Source organism: Harpegnathos saltator, unplaced genomic scaffold, assembly GCF_003227715.2.
Source record: "Harpegnathos saltator strain DR-91 unplaced genomic scaffold, Hsal_v8.6 scaffold791, whole genome shotgun sequence".
NCBI classification, from domain to species: domain Eukaryota; kingdom Metazoa; phylum Arthropoda; class Insecta; order Hymenoptera; family Formicidae; genus Harpegnathos; species Harpegnathos saltator.
Window position 1 is genome coordinate 235001 of NW_020230639.1, and position 13020 is coordinate 248020.

Genomic DNA, 13020 nt, shown 5'->3' on the forward strand with positions numbered 1-13020 from the left:
ATAACTTTGCACTTGTGTTATTTTGTTGTTGCACACGTGTGTACAAGAGTAGCAGTAGTAATAGTGGTATAGAGTGGCTTTCAGAAGTAACAGCTGAAGCATAGAGACTGGTTGTGAATGAAATATTGATTTATGTGGGAGGTATTCCAGTAGAGAGAACCAGACACTTAATTCTATAGTCTGCTTTTATCAGGCTTTAGATAAGGTTGTGCTCAACCATTCAATGTTTTATTTGACATTAGCAATTTACTGATTGCAGTGTGTGTTAATACATTGAAACAAGAAAACAGTCAATGTTACTCTGTGACTTGGATGTAGAAAGATGAATGTTATATCTAATATTTGAATATATGTGCCATTTATTTTCTTACTTTGTTCTTTCTTGAAGAACAAGACATTGATTTTCTTGTTTTAAAGTAGAATATTGTTTTTCGAAAAAAGAATTTTTTTTTCTATAATTTTTGCGATATATATTTTGAAGAAATGTTACAAATGTTTTAAATGTTTAGAAAATTGTGATCAAAATTTCGATTAGTTTTAAGTCGAAATTGGAATTTCAAGTAATTTCAAGTATTATATATAGCTTATATACCATATCATTGTTTGTTTGTAGGTGGTTTTGGAGCATTCAGAGATAGATATCCAGAATGGTGCGAAGGTTGTCAAGCGAGTAATGAATGTACCCCAGGTCAGGACAACAATGATGGCGAATTAATGGGCCTTAGGTCCCTTCGGATATCTACTCCACCAACCAGGTCCTATTCGGATTCTGATAGTGACAGCACGTGCGATTCAGTCGGTTAGTAAATACTCGATATTATTCTTACTGCATGATCAAATGGGAACGTGTACGGTAGTAAGTTACGTAAATTATTACGTTTGTTTGCATTTCAGGTCCCGAGGAAGATAAAGACTTTCCGGTGGAGATTTTACCTCATTTGTATCTCGGTAACGCGGCTAACAGCGAGGATCGCGAGGCTTTAGCGCGACACAGGATACAGTATATACTCAATGTGACACCGGATTTGCCAAATGTATTTGAAAGTGCTGGTTCGATAAAGTACATGCAGATACCAATAAGCGATCATTGGAGTCAAAATTTAGCTAGTTTCTTCCCACAAGCGATTCAATTTATAGGTGAGTGGCAGCATGTCGATGTTGTGTGTCTTTCTTTCCGTTTTCCGTTTTTGCAAAATTTTTGCGTAAATTTGGATAGAAATACATTCAACGCGTCGTTCGATTTTATCGTAAGATTTGTAGCATTTTAATTTGCTATTTTTTAAACAAATTGCTTTCAGTAAACGTAGTTGTGTAACTAAGAAGATATCGTTCTCTCGTGTCTGAAACTCGTATGAAACATAGCGTATAGTAGCGAGCGAGTTTTCCGTGACGAGAAGAGATTCCCAGCTATTAATTGGCGTTTCATACGTTTTTATTGTATCTCCAATGAATGTTTCGTCATCGTGTTTCTTCTCTTATTGGAGTTCAATGTACTCTCTGCACGTTCGTAATACCTATTTATGACGCAAGCAGTGTGACTTCGTCACACGCAATTCTAATAATAATCGATAATATGATTGTTGATTGTTGAACTGTGAGACTGTATGCGGATTTATATCCGCTGAAAATACGCAATAGTTTTAGCTTATATATATATATATATATATATATATATCTCTTAAATTAAAAGAAAATCTTTACAAAAAGTATTTATACAATATGATAAATATCTAATATCTGAAGTGAAGAACGTTTACATTATATGTTTCGGATGATGTTAACAAAGGACGATATCCTCTGTGTATAACCGGTTTACGATTCACCGGTTTCGTATTATCTTAACGTGTATATGAGAAACGGCAGAATGCGCGAATGACGTGAGCTTTATTTACCGCGCCGGAGCTTTTTCCGCATCAAAATCTCGGCGTGTACCGCTTCTTAAACAGGATTTCCTGTTTAAGAAAGTCCCCGCCTCAGCCTCTGAAAGGGGCATTCTTATAAATAGGTTCGCCTAAATAGAAACTTTCCCACGTGGCGGGCAAGCCGTGCTAGACAATTAAACAACGGATGTCCGGTTAGGTCGAGAGCTATACTTAAGTCTGAATGGCGAGGCTTGGCATTGCTATTGGGCCGGTCTGGCACTTTTGACTGCCTCGACACGATAGGTTTCACAGTTGGCAATCGATTTGCCTTTGTTCGCGCCGTTATGAATTTGAATATGAATTTGTAAAACGACCCGTGCACTCTGCTTTTTTCGGCATTTTCGTCCCGTAATTTCCGTTCAATTAATATTCAATAGATCGAGACACAACATAGTTATTAATTAATTATATTCCATCCTCTAATATTAACTAGATAACAGGTATCAAATAACAATATTATGTTTTAATTCATTTTCCCAATTGACTGTTACAAACGAAACGAACAAACCATCTATACCAAATTCTATCGCGTCGATATTTTTGTTATTGTTTCTAATAATTGAGGAAACGTTTGGCATTGCACGGACTTTGGCGGGCTGCTTTAAAATACGTCTCGCATCCCATGTGTTCATTATGTTCTTGAGAGAAAGCACAGGCAAGGATATCGCTTGTCGCAGACAGAAGGTCGAAGTGTTGTTCACTTTGTTGTTCTCTGAGTCATACATCGTCGAAAACATCGTATCGAGGACCGATGTAACGGTCAGGGTTACATTGTCGTTTTCCCCTTTTCTTTTCAGAGGAAGCGCGGAGCTCAGACAAAGGAGTGCTGGTTCACTGTCTGGCCGGGGTGTCTCGTTCCGTCACGATCACCGTGGCTTACCTCATGCACAAGTGCAGTCTCAGCCTGAACGACGCTTTTAATCTAGTGCGTAGTAGAAAATCCAATGTCGCCCCGAATTTCCACTTTATGGAGCAATTGCATAGCTTCGAGCGGGAATTGAGAGACCGCGGGGACCGACACAAAGGCAACGACCAAAGGTGTATCGGGTCTTGCCGGCCAGACGGACCCTGCAACTGCCCAGCGCCCAGCTTTCTCAGTCCGATTGACCTGGGCCTGAGTCCCGACTCGGGGATAGAGTTCGATAGGTGGGCGTCGAGCACACCGGCCGAATGAGACGGGCCTGGGGGGACCCAATACAAGTTTTAGGTCCCTCCGCACACGCGTCACACTTTAGGGGAGCCCTTTAGGGAATTGAAGGGTGGTCTCTCATGGGATAAACGCGCTTTACACACTGGTACGTAAAGAGACGAGCATCGAAGACCTTCGCCCCTCTGCCTCCCACCTGACACCCCCCCGTGTCTCCTCCCGGTGTATTTCCAGGTTAAATTAGGATATTAGACGCGTTCGGTGAGAATACCAAGGAGAAATATGTAGCTCTTAGAGGCATCCAAAGTTAGTTAACTGCGCTGGCACTTCCCCTTTCGTGATTTCTCGTTTCTTCCTCTCATCGTCGAGCCTCTCATTCCCGACACGGCTTCGACGTTCGACGTTTCTACGTTTTTGGAGACGCGCGAATTGCAAACGGTTAAATTAAATTCTCGCTTAAGTTGTGTTCCGGTAAAGATTAGCTTCTAAGATTGTGCGCGTGTGTAACGCGGGTAATACGCGTTCAATACTCGACGTAATCGGAGACGGACGGACGGAGAATTTCTAAATCATTTCTATGAGATTGAACGATATTCCAGTGATACATTATGTGCGATTAGTTGCTTGATGTGTGAATGTAACGAACGTAACCGTGTGGTGTGCGGACACCATTCTGTCAAAATTTAGAGATAATCCAGGAATGAGAGGATTAATGCGTTCAGGAAAAAGAGAGAGGCATATATATCGCCAATTAGAGGAAAAGAAACTTATCTCTTCGTTATTAGACAATTAGCTTTTCAGCGTGCTGCGCGTCAAGCAATGTGGCATTGACTATTCCCATACGCGCGATGAAGCGCTTGTCTGTCCTGTTGAGACTTTCGATCACGAGAATCTGGCGCGTTATGTATGACGGCTGTCGCGTATCACGATAAGTAACGATGCGGTCATGTCGCGAGCTAAGGAGAGAATAGATATATAATTGTCGATTCGCTAAGAAGGAAAGAAGGGAAAAGAAGAAGAAGAAGAAGAAGAAGAAGAAGAAGAAGAAGAAGAAAAACAGACGAAGCAAACGATTCTCCTTTCTAAGTTGTCGTGGCACTGCAGTGGACACTGAAAGTATTTTATAAACGAGATTCCACACTTTTGTCATCGCGCGCGAGACCGTAATCGCATAATCATAATTGTACATTCTGACGTTCCTTATGCTTCCAAGTCGAGAGAAACACGCTTTCAGCGTGTACGATATAAACGGTATTCGACGTATGTCGGATCCAGCACTGTGTACTCGCGAGGTATGACGAGGGTGACACGCGTACCGCCATACCTCAAAAGAGCTCTAGAACGTGTGTGTGTGTATATATATATATATATATATATATATATATACATATATACACATATATATTTTAATACTTCTTCCCCGAACCCTTCAATTAATGAGGCTGTGTTTATTTTACCGCAAGCGATATTTCATGCGCGAAGTAATCTCTAAACGACGAGTTCCCACCAGGCAATCACAAGTAGTCCAAGGTAAAACATCACCGCTTAGTATACTAAGTTCCGAGGTACAAAATTAAGGGAGGTCCTATACGTATAGGGGCGAATTTAAGATTTCATTATGCGGATTAGGTGTTGAGGAGAAATGGCCCGGAAATTTGTCCGTTGTGAGAGAAGAATCGACTGCTCGTCGTTCATCGGTATTCGCGTTATTTCTCGACGGCGTGTATATATTCGTTGACTCTTTGCGAGCGTTTCCCCTCGGAGGAAATTTTTAAATGTCGGATGAGAAGGCCAAAGCTCCGTTCGGCTGATCCTTAAATCCGCCCCTTGTCTTCTATTCAACTGGTAGTTTATATAAAGAGGTAAAAAGAAACTCGAACGGTAATTTTCGATGTAGTTTTTCGAACACACTGAAGTGACTTATCTCACCGAGGATAATCTTCAATGCATTCTGACCTTCGAGATGCGCGAAAGGTATATGCACGTCGCCTCAGGTACATATGCCAGTAAACTTAAGTTTAAGGGAGGGCACCTTAGGAATCAGTGCATTTCTGTAGGGCATTCCGAATCTCTCCCGTTCACGAGAAGCCAGGCTCGCGTCATCAGTATAACGGAGTTGGAGAAGACTTGTGTCCGAGCTGACTCGGAATGATAGACGAAGGCGTTATTTTGCGATTTTAATTGTCAATTTGGGACTTTCAGAATAATCCACGGGGAAAATGCCTTTTCGAGGAAATCAATACACGTATATTGTGAACGAATATGCTGCCGGCTCTACTCAAGGATCTCATTCGTAAGAATGATTCTGAACACCACCGGTGTTCATATGTTATGAGAATTCTTGGTGATTCTGTTTAAAGTATGCGATACGTGTTTCCTGCGAAATTGAAGACTTTAGTTCTTGAAAATGAAGTGTCGATACTCGCGAGAACATTTTTTCTTTACCGCATGTTGCAATTATTTCGAGTGAAAATTGATTAAAGCTAGTTTTTTTTGCTTGTTTTTAAAAGCGACGAATATGGAGAATTGTACTACCGCCTGAAGTAACGCCTTCAAATATCGGCAATTCGCAATTCGCTGTCAATCATTGCTACATACAGAAATCTGAGAGATAATGGTTCCTGCATCGTTACATTTCTGCTGGCATCAGAGCAACATTAGTCCTTCGGATTTTTTATATAGACACTTTTCTACACGAGAACATCGGGCCTGTGCATTCGTATGAAAACGCATCTAGCTTATAGCTGCGTGACAACTCGAGCGCTAAATTGGATTCTGAATTGTATGAATCAGCACTGTTTCTATTATCTTACAGATCTCAGATATATATTGAAAGTTATTTTTGTAAAGAAAAGAAAAAAAAAAGAAGAAGAAATGCATTCACATTCCCATAAACGAGTCAGAATGGCCTGACACTGTAACTACCTTTCATGTAATACATGTACTGTTCATTGAGCATAATTGAAGGTTAATATGACTGTATACAGTGAATGTTATTTTTCGTGTAACAATTAACTGCAAGAGTTACGGTAATTGTATAGCTCTTGGCTATCGCGGAGGTAAAAATTGATATACAACTAAGGAAATATATATTTGACGTTAATGTATAATAACAATATTCTACTATATATTACACTGTTGTCTGTTGTATGTTTACTGGGCAGCGACGCCCGAGAAATTTAATCAAATATTATGTATATTGCATAAATTATTATTTTATATTCATCGTTGTATATATATTTTAACTAATTTTCATTAGAAATATACACAACTTATCTTACCTGACCTACAAGTAATCGATTGTCATTTATAAGCGGGTTTACATTCCACGCAGGTAATTCTCTTTTTCTTTTTTTTTTTTTTTTTTTTTTTTTGATAATTCGTTCGACGAGTTTTTGTAAAATGAAGTGCGCAAGTGTTGCGCGCGCGTATTATGCGTCTGCCATGATGATGAGATAGTAATAATAATTTGTTCTGTTTCTATATCATCTCGTCGATGTGTGTGTAGGAGATACTTTGATTTTTACTCGTGTATACTCTGCAATACGTTAATTATCGATATTCATTTTTGTGAATGCTCTGATGTGAAATTGATTTCGACGGAATTTGGAATGTAAGGAGTCTCTTCCTCGAGAATTTTATTGCCGCTATATACATTATAAAATATATATATATATATATATATCTCTACATATATCTGAATGCAACAGATTCGTTCTGTTAGAAAACATTTACGCATGCATTATGATCGAACGAAATTATAAAGAGATACGTGAGATAAGTGAACGCATATCATTTCAACTCTGAACAGTCAATATGTATGTCAAGTGACGTTCGCGAAGCGTTGCTTTACTTTTTACTCGGTTGTAATGATTAATGGAATAAGCGCAAATAAATTGTTAAGATGTCATTGGAAATTTTACTTGCACAAGTTCAATCTCAATAAATTACTGCGGATTCTGAAAAGGATGTTCAATCTTGTAGAAATATATACAAAGTAATCTGAAAACTTTTGTGTGTAACATTATATTTCGACACATTTGCTTTTCTTTCTTTGCAAACGTATGAAATCGTATAATCGTTGATTTGCAACAACCGACCAACTGTCGTATGAATCTGTGCGTCTTTCTTGATATCCTGCAATTCTACGGGGTGTATAATGTGTATAATGTCTAAATGATCAGCGTTAACTGTATCAAAAAATGTCTTTTTATTGTTTACTGCATTTTACGATTGAGCAACCGAACTGCAAAAGACGCATACATGAAAACTTATGTTACTTTACGCTTCTGATCGCGTTCACCAATTATATTAGTACGTGCCAGAATTTGCTTTTTTATTTTGTGAGATAAAACGCTTTTATTAATTACACTCTTTCAAACTCGCTTTCTCGCTTTTAGAGTTAACCTTGTTTTCGAGCAGTGCATTGTATCACTTACAAATGCGCATTAAGCGATCAAATCGATAATTTGTTTGCAACAGTTTGCCACTTTTTTCGACGCACTAAGATCGGTCGCACTTTCGGACAGAGTTCTGAGAATGTTCAAAGCGTTTTCGAACTGTCGTACAGCGCTAATCAATTTGTTACGATCGTCCGGATCTGGTGTAGCAGCTAATAATGTTCCCAATCCAACTAGAGTTCTAAATATCGCTTCGGGTTCACTCAAACGGGGTAACATAGTGGCCAATGCATTCAGAGCTCTTGTTCTACCAGGTGTATCGTCGTACTTATTTAACGCTATGATCAAATTCAATATATACGTCGATATAGCAATCTGGAAAAAATATCTCATTTTGGAGTTGGTGTGCTTTTACATTCCGTTTTTATACCGTAAAACATTACTTTATGTAAATTATATTTAAATTTATTTAAATTTAAACATGGTTCTTCTCATGGTTTCCTACTACTCGAACTACTACCTCTTAGATTTTCGTTATCACGTAATATCGATAGTATCTCTTTTTTATACGTCAGAGAGCTTGGGAAGCGAGACGTCAAAATATGAGAAACTTACAATGGTTAACTTTTCCATTGAAAATATAAAAAACGTACTCCCCGTTTCGCAATCTACTATCATGCACTTAATCGCGAAACGATAATTTTAATAATTGCTCGGTGAGACATACCTGATTATTTTTATTTCCTAAGGACTGTAGATCCAGTAAAGACTCGAGCATCTCATCTCTATAATCCAAGCAAAGTTTCTCCCCCTTTTCATGTTGAAACATATTGGCTAACAGTCGGAAGGTAAGCATTTGATTCGATGAAGCTGCGTCGGACTTGATGTGTCTTCGTATGATTGGCAGCAATTCTTCTGTGCACAATTGATCGTTCACCTCTTTGTGAAGTACGGTTAGCCTTGCTATATCAAGAGCTGGGAACACTGTGTCGCTCGGCCATTCCAGAAGGTCTTTCAGCGTGCTGATAGCATTAATCCTAACTTCTTCGGACACTCCGTCGCTCGTAAGTTTATCTATGGTTTCCAACTTTTCCTCTGCTATTTTATACATACTTTCTTGTTTGGCGTTTAGCTCACGTAATTTAACTGAAATATGACATTAAGAAAAGAAAAGAAAGGAGTTAATATATTTAATTTTCCTCGCATTTTACTGTATTTTAATAATTATCTCGGACAATATTCAATTACCGAAAATGGCAGACAGATTCGCCTGTTCTAACTTCAGGTATTTAAAGTGAGGTATGTAAGAAGGAGATATGGACGTGTTGGAAGAACTAAACGTTGGTGGTTGTACGGTAATGCCGGATGTACCAGACGATGTTCCTGATCCAGGAACATATCTGCTCCCTCCTGTAAAGGGATCTACAAACTGTGATCCGGTATTCAAGATTGGAGCCGGCTCAGAATTCTTTACTATAAAATTTGCAACCTGAAGCGAAATACGTAAATCAATTTCGGTTCGGTATTCTCTCATCGAATTTATTTACCGTTTTGTAATTGAAGCTACTTCAATAAACGAAAAACAAAATGCCTGAGGTAATTATCTTTCGATGGACTCATTACTAAAACTGGTGCTCTTTGAAGTTTTTCATACCTGGTCTAGGAACAATTGACTGAGATTATTGTCGTGCAGGAACCTTTGTGCAACGTGCCAGGGATCCTGACCCTTATTATACGGAAGTTTCAACGGTGGCACGCCGTCTTGTATATCGACCGAGAATACATAATCGTATTCTATACCGTTGTAAAGCTGTTTTCCCGAGGTAGCTGCGGTACTACCAGAAGCACCCATCACGTCACCGATTCGTATCCATCGTTGCTCATTCTGCGACCAACTATACGCCCTGACTGTATCCCCTTCGTTCACAATCTTCGTTTGTCCATCTCGTTGGCCAGGCTGCAGAAGAACTCTTGAATCTGGCAAACTGTCAACAATACCAACGAAATGCAATACTCGTGTAGATAAATTCCTTACGTCTTGTCCAAAAATCAAGTGTACTCACTCTCTTACGTTCATGTCTCCGATCACCTGTTGCGCATTCAGAGTGGTATTCGCTACTTCCTTTTCAAATGCCTCCAACATTTCTGAATTTGCATACCGTTCAGGATTGGACGAGAATATCCTCACAGCTCCATCAGAACTGCCAGTGACTACATCGCCATTCGAGAACAGTTTGATACACCATATCGACTGCGTGGGCAAAACGATAGTTTGACTTATTTCCGCATTATGCCACACTCTGACAGTTCTATCTTCGCCAGACGAAAAGACGTACGTGCCGTTTATAGTGGCCGCTATGCCGTAAATATAATTCTCATGGCCGCAATAAGTACCCAGACAAGTTCCGAGCTTGGCGTTCCAATGCCTTATGGTAGCATCATTCGCACAAGTTATGAACTCATCTTCTTTGATATCAGATATATCACGAACACAGTCAGTATGCCCTGTTAATTTATGCTGCGCAGTACCATCTCTGCTCCATACTATTACCAGCTTGTCGGCTGATCCAGTTATTATATTACCATTTGGTAAGTCAGCCACACACCATACTGCAGCTGTATGACCTACCAGATTCAATTGTGGTTTACTTAAATCATTTATGTCCCATAATTTAGCTGTCAGGTCCCACGAACTGGAAAGAAATGTATCTTCCTTCTTGCCAGTCCTCAAATTACACACAGTATTCTGGTGCGTTGTTATTGTACGCATAGGCATTGTTTCATTCGCCACATAGACGCATATAATATTGTCATTGCTACCAGTAATTATGTAACCATTGGGACTTTTTTCCGATGGATTTATGACACATACTGCACTGACAAAGTTAGAATGGCCTTTGAGTAGCGCGCTTTGCTCATATTTGTTTTCTTTTCTGTAAGAAATTCAAAGTATTAACAAAACACTTCCATTTTCATCCAACATCATCAGGAATCGCTTAATGAACATGACGTTAAAAATATTTTTTAATATGCAGTATTTTGTAGAGCAGTATTCTGCTTTCGGAGAATATGGTTTATAACAGAGTAGTATCTCACTGAGATGATCAGGTTGAGAGTAATTTTTTGAGTGGAGTTTGTTATCCGATAAACGTAGAATTAAAAGTAGTTTCAACTACATGTTTATTAAAATCCCATTCAGAGAGCAAATCTGATAGTAATACTCTGTACATCCCTCCCACCAACCTCCCAACACGCATACACAAATAAGAAGAGATAAATCTCGGAGGCAGAAAAGTTAAAATGATCAAGAGCAGCACATATGCGCGAGCTGAGACGAATGTGAATTTGTGTGCGTTGTGTAAGAATTGCATTTATGATAGCGAACAAACCCAGTCGGTTTCCATACGCGAGCGGTCTTGTCCCGGGAGACCGACACGACGGTACCGTCGGTAAAGGTTGCCACAGCTCTCACGTCCGCGGTATGCCCGAGCAATACACTGCTCAGCTTATACGGTGACGGCTTGTCCATTGCTAATGTGATTTCGTCTTGTTCGATAATAAGCCCAAGTACATCAACTTTGCGCGATTCACGCCCCGCATAAATCTCACTGCACGCTCTGCGCTCTGCGTCGCGATGACAGACGCAATCCGAGTCGCGCACGCGCCATACGTTTCTACACCTACGGTGTAATTTTGCACTCTGTGTCGTGTCTGTGCTTGGATATTTCCAGGTAGGAAGTGATTAGAAATATAATTGAAATAAATATAATTTTCAGATTGATGATTGAGATAAAAACAATTGAGTGATTTGGTGATAGCGGCAACGGAGTAAGAGAAAAATTGCAGAAAAGTGTACAAAAGTGCAGACAGAACAAACACATCCGTACGCATTTATGCATTGTAATTGTACTGCGTTTACAGTTTGAAGTACTCTTTTTTTCTTTATTTAATATAATACAACTTATTTTCTATTTTTATTTGTTTTTCATCATTATGTTCAATCTTTTATACATGTTGGCACTCGTAGTTGCAAGAATGTTCTACGCATGCGCAGCATCGCTCTATTCTCATTATACGTAACGTCGCGACCGTTCGAAATCCTTTCTCGTCCCTGCGGGCTTCTGTGCGGACGTTTGCTGATCGTGTACGCTGAATAAACATAACAAACGAATGTTCGACACGTCTGGAATGTCGAATAAAGTGTTGTCCGATATCGGCGACATCGAGAGGAACATGTTGGTGCAATGCATCAATGCTCAAGTGAGTTAATTTTTTATAACGAGCGACTTAACAGTCGCGCCGCCTCGTTGAGAGGTTGGAATGAGCTTGCCGCATCCTATCGTTCCGCCTTTCATGCGTTCAACTACTTTATCACGTACGACATGAAAAGTAACATCGGACAATTAGCGCGAACGCAAATACATGATGATAAAACTCGCAATTATATGCGATTTACGGCGATTTATGATTAATGTGCATCGGTGTGAAGTTGTCAGCGCGTCATTTCTTCCTTGTTTAGAAGCGTATCGCGCGGGTAGCGATTATCGAAAGCATCGAGTGCAATCGGCCAATCAGCGCAGCCCGTATCATTTTTGAAAATAATACGACTTTCGCATCATGGCGGCTGAGGTATCGGCCGCAGTTTCATCGTCGTCGTCGTCGCGCGTTTGTTTTCTCCTGGTCTGAAGAGACGTGTTACGCGCGAAACGAATATCGCGAGTGCTAGCGAGAATAGCAGCGTCGGGCGATCGATACGAACCGCAAGAGCGCGACGATGAGCTGCTCTCGACGGTTGCGCCGGCTTGAAGATCGAGACGAGAAATTGCCGGTGCGGTTCGCTTCGCGTCTTGCTCGTTCGAAAGCGCGCGAGATATCGGATAATCTACACAGCTACAAGTGTACGATCGAACGGTAAGTCATTTTTTAACACTGTGCGACGTTAGCGTGAAATTGTCGTATCGCTTTCTGTCTTTCGTTCGTTCGCTCGAAGATGTGTCGAATTCGCTATCGAATGATCAGCGCAATTAGCGGCGACGAACTATGCGACTCGCGTTACAACGATTCGGAGATTGGCGCGAAATCATTGCGTCTTGTGTCTTACGTGTTCCAAGATGTAGCGCATGTGTGAAGTAAAAATCGGCAATGCCGAATTTAACGTCGGACGCCGAGCACAGCTATAAGACGCGGGAAGCACGGGAAGCCATTTTTTTTCTTTGCTCAACTCGCAAAATGTCGGTTCGGGTATTGGCGCGCAATTGCCGTCGTGTTCGTTCCGTCTCTTATTCGCTCTAAAATACATCGAAATATGTTGGGAATGTAGAAGTCAGTATCAGGCGATTTGTATAATTATAGATATGGCGCAAGCGAAATATTTTCAAGACACTCCAGTGCAGCATGATTTTCAGTGCAGCACGACCAGTCGGATATATCGAAACTAAAACGATAGTGTGGGTCGGCAATCGGAGCTGCGAGATGAAGCGTCGAGCAATCCTTCTCATCGATCTGCTAACGTAAGTGATATGAAACATTTGTTTATACAATACTCGCTAGA

At 40.2% G+C, this 13020-nt stretch overlaps 3 protein-coding genes across 3 annotated transcripts in view; 2 read left to right on the forward strand and 1 right to left on the reverse strand.

The window, feature by feature from the left end:
• The window catches only part of Mkp3 (Mitogen-activated protein kinase phosphatase 3), an 8452-nt gene extending 1475 nt beyond the window's left edge, over positions 1-6977 (forward strand). Inside the window, exons 2-4 of the mRNA XM_011150981.3 lie at positions 614-799; positions 895-1137; positions 2720-6977. Coding sequence (XP_011149283.1) covers positions 614-799; positions 895-1137; positions 2720-3096 — 806 coding nt within the window. The 3' untranslated portion in view covers positions 3097-6977. The remainder of the gene's footprint in view (positions 1-613; positions 800-894; positions 1138-2719) is intronic.
• Positions 6978-7260: 283 nt separating this feature from the next.
• Positions 7261-11105, reverse strand: Plap (phospholipase A2 activator protein). Its single transcript, XM_011150980.3, has 6 exons — positions 10859-11105; positions 9533-10402; positions 9124-9454; positions 8718-8958; positions 8197-8615; positions 7261-7844 (listed from the first exon to the last, which is right to left on the reverse strand). The coding sequence occupies exons 1-6, from the start codon at positions 10996-10998 to the stop codon at positions 7518-7520; spliced, it is 2328 nt and encodes a 775-aa protein (XP_011149282.1). The 5' UTR covers positions 10999-11105; the 3' UTR covers positions 7261-7517.
• Positions 11106-11666: 561 nt separating this feature from the next.
• The window catches only part of Ada2a (Transcriptional adapter 2A), a 40782-nt gene continuing 39428 nt past the window's right edge, over positions 11667-13020 (forward strand). Inside the window, exons 1-2 of the mRNA XM_025306608.1 lie at positions 11667-11729; positions 12822-12979. Of these exons, the coding sequence (XP_025162393.1) occupies positions 11703-11729; positions 12822-12979 (185 nt within the window). The 5' untranslated portion in view covers positions 11667-11702. The remainder of the gene's footprint in view (positions 11730-12821; positions 12980-13020) is intronic.

What these genes read in the sequence shown, in the direction of transcription:
- Plap (XM_011150980.3), bottom strand. Translation starts at nt 10,998, where the DNA reads ATGGACAAGCCGTCACCGTATAAGCTGAGCAGTGTATTGCTCGGGCAT. An exon ending in GTCAATTGTTCCTAGACCAG is followed by an intron (nt 8,959 to 9,123) that starts GTATGAAAAACT and finishes ATTTCGCTTCAG; the next exon opens with GTTGCAAATTTTATAGTAAA. An exon ending in TAGGAAATAAAAATAATCAG is followed by an intron (nt 7,845 to 8,196) that starts GTATGTCTCACC and finishes TATTTTTTCCAG; the next exon opens with ATTGCTATATCGACGTATAT.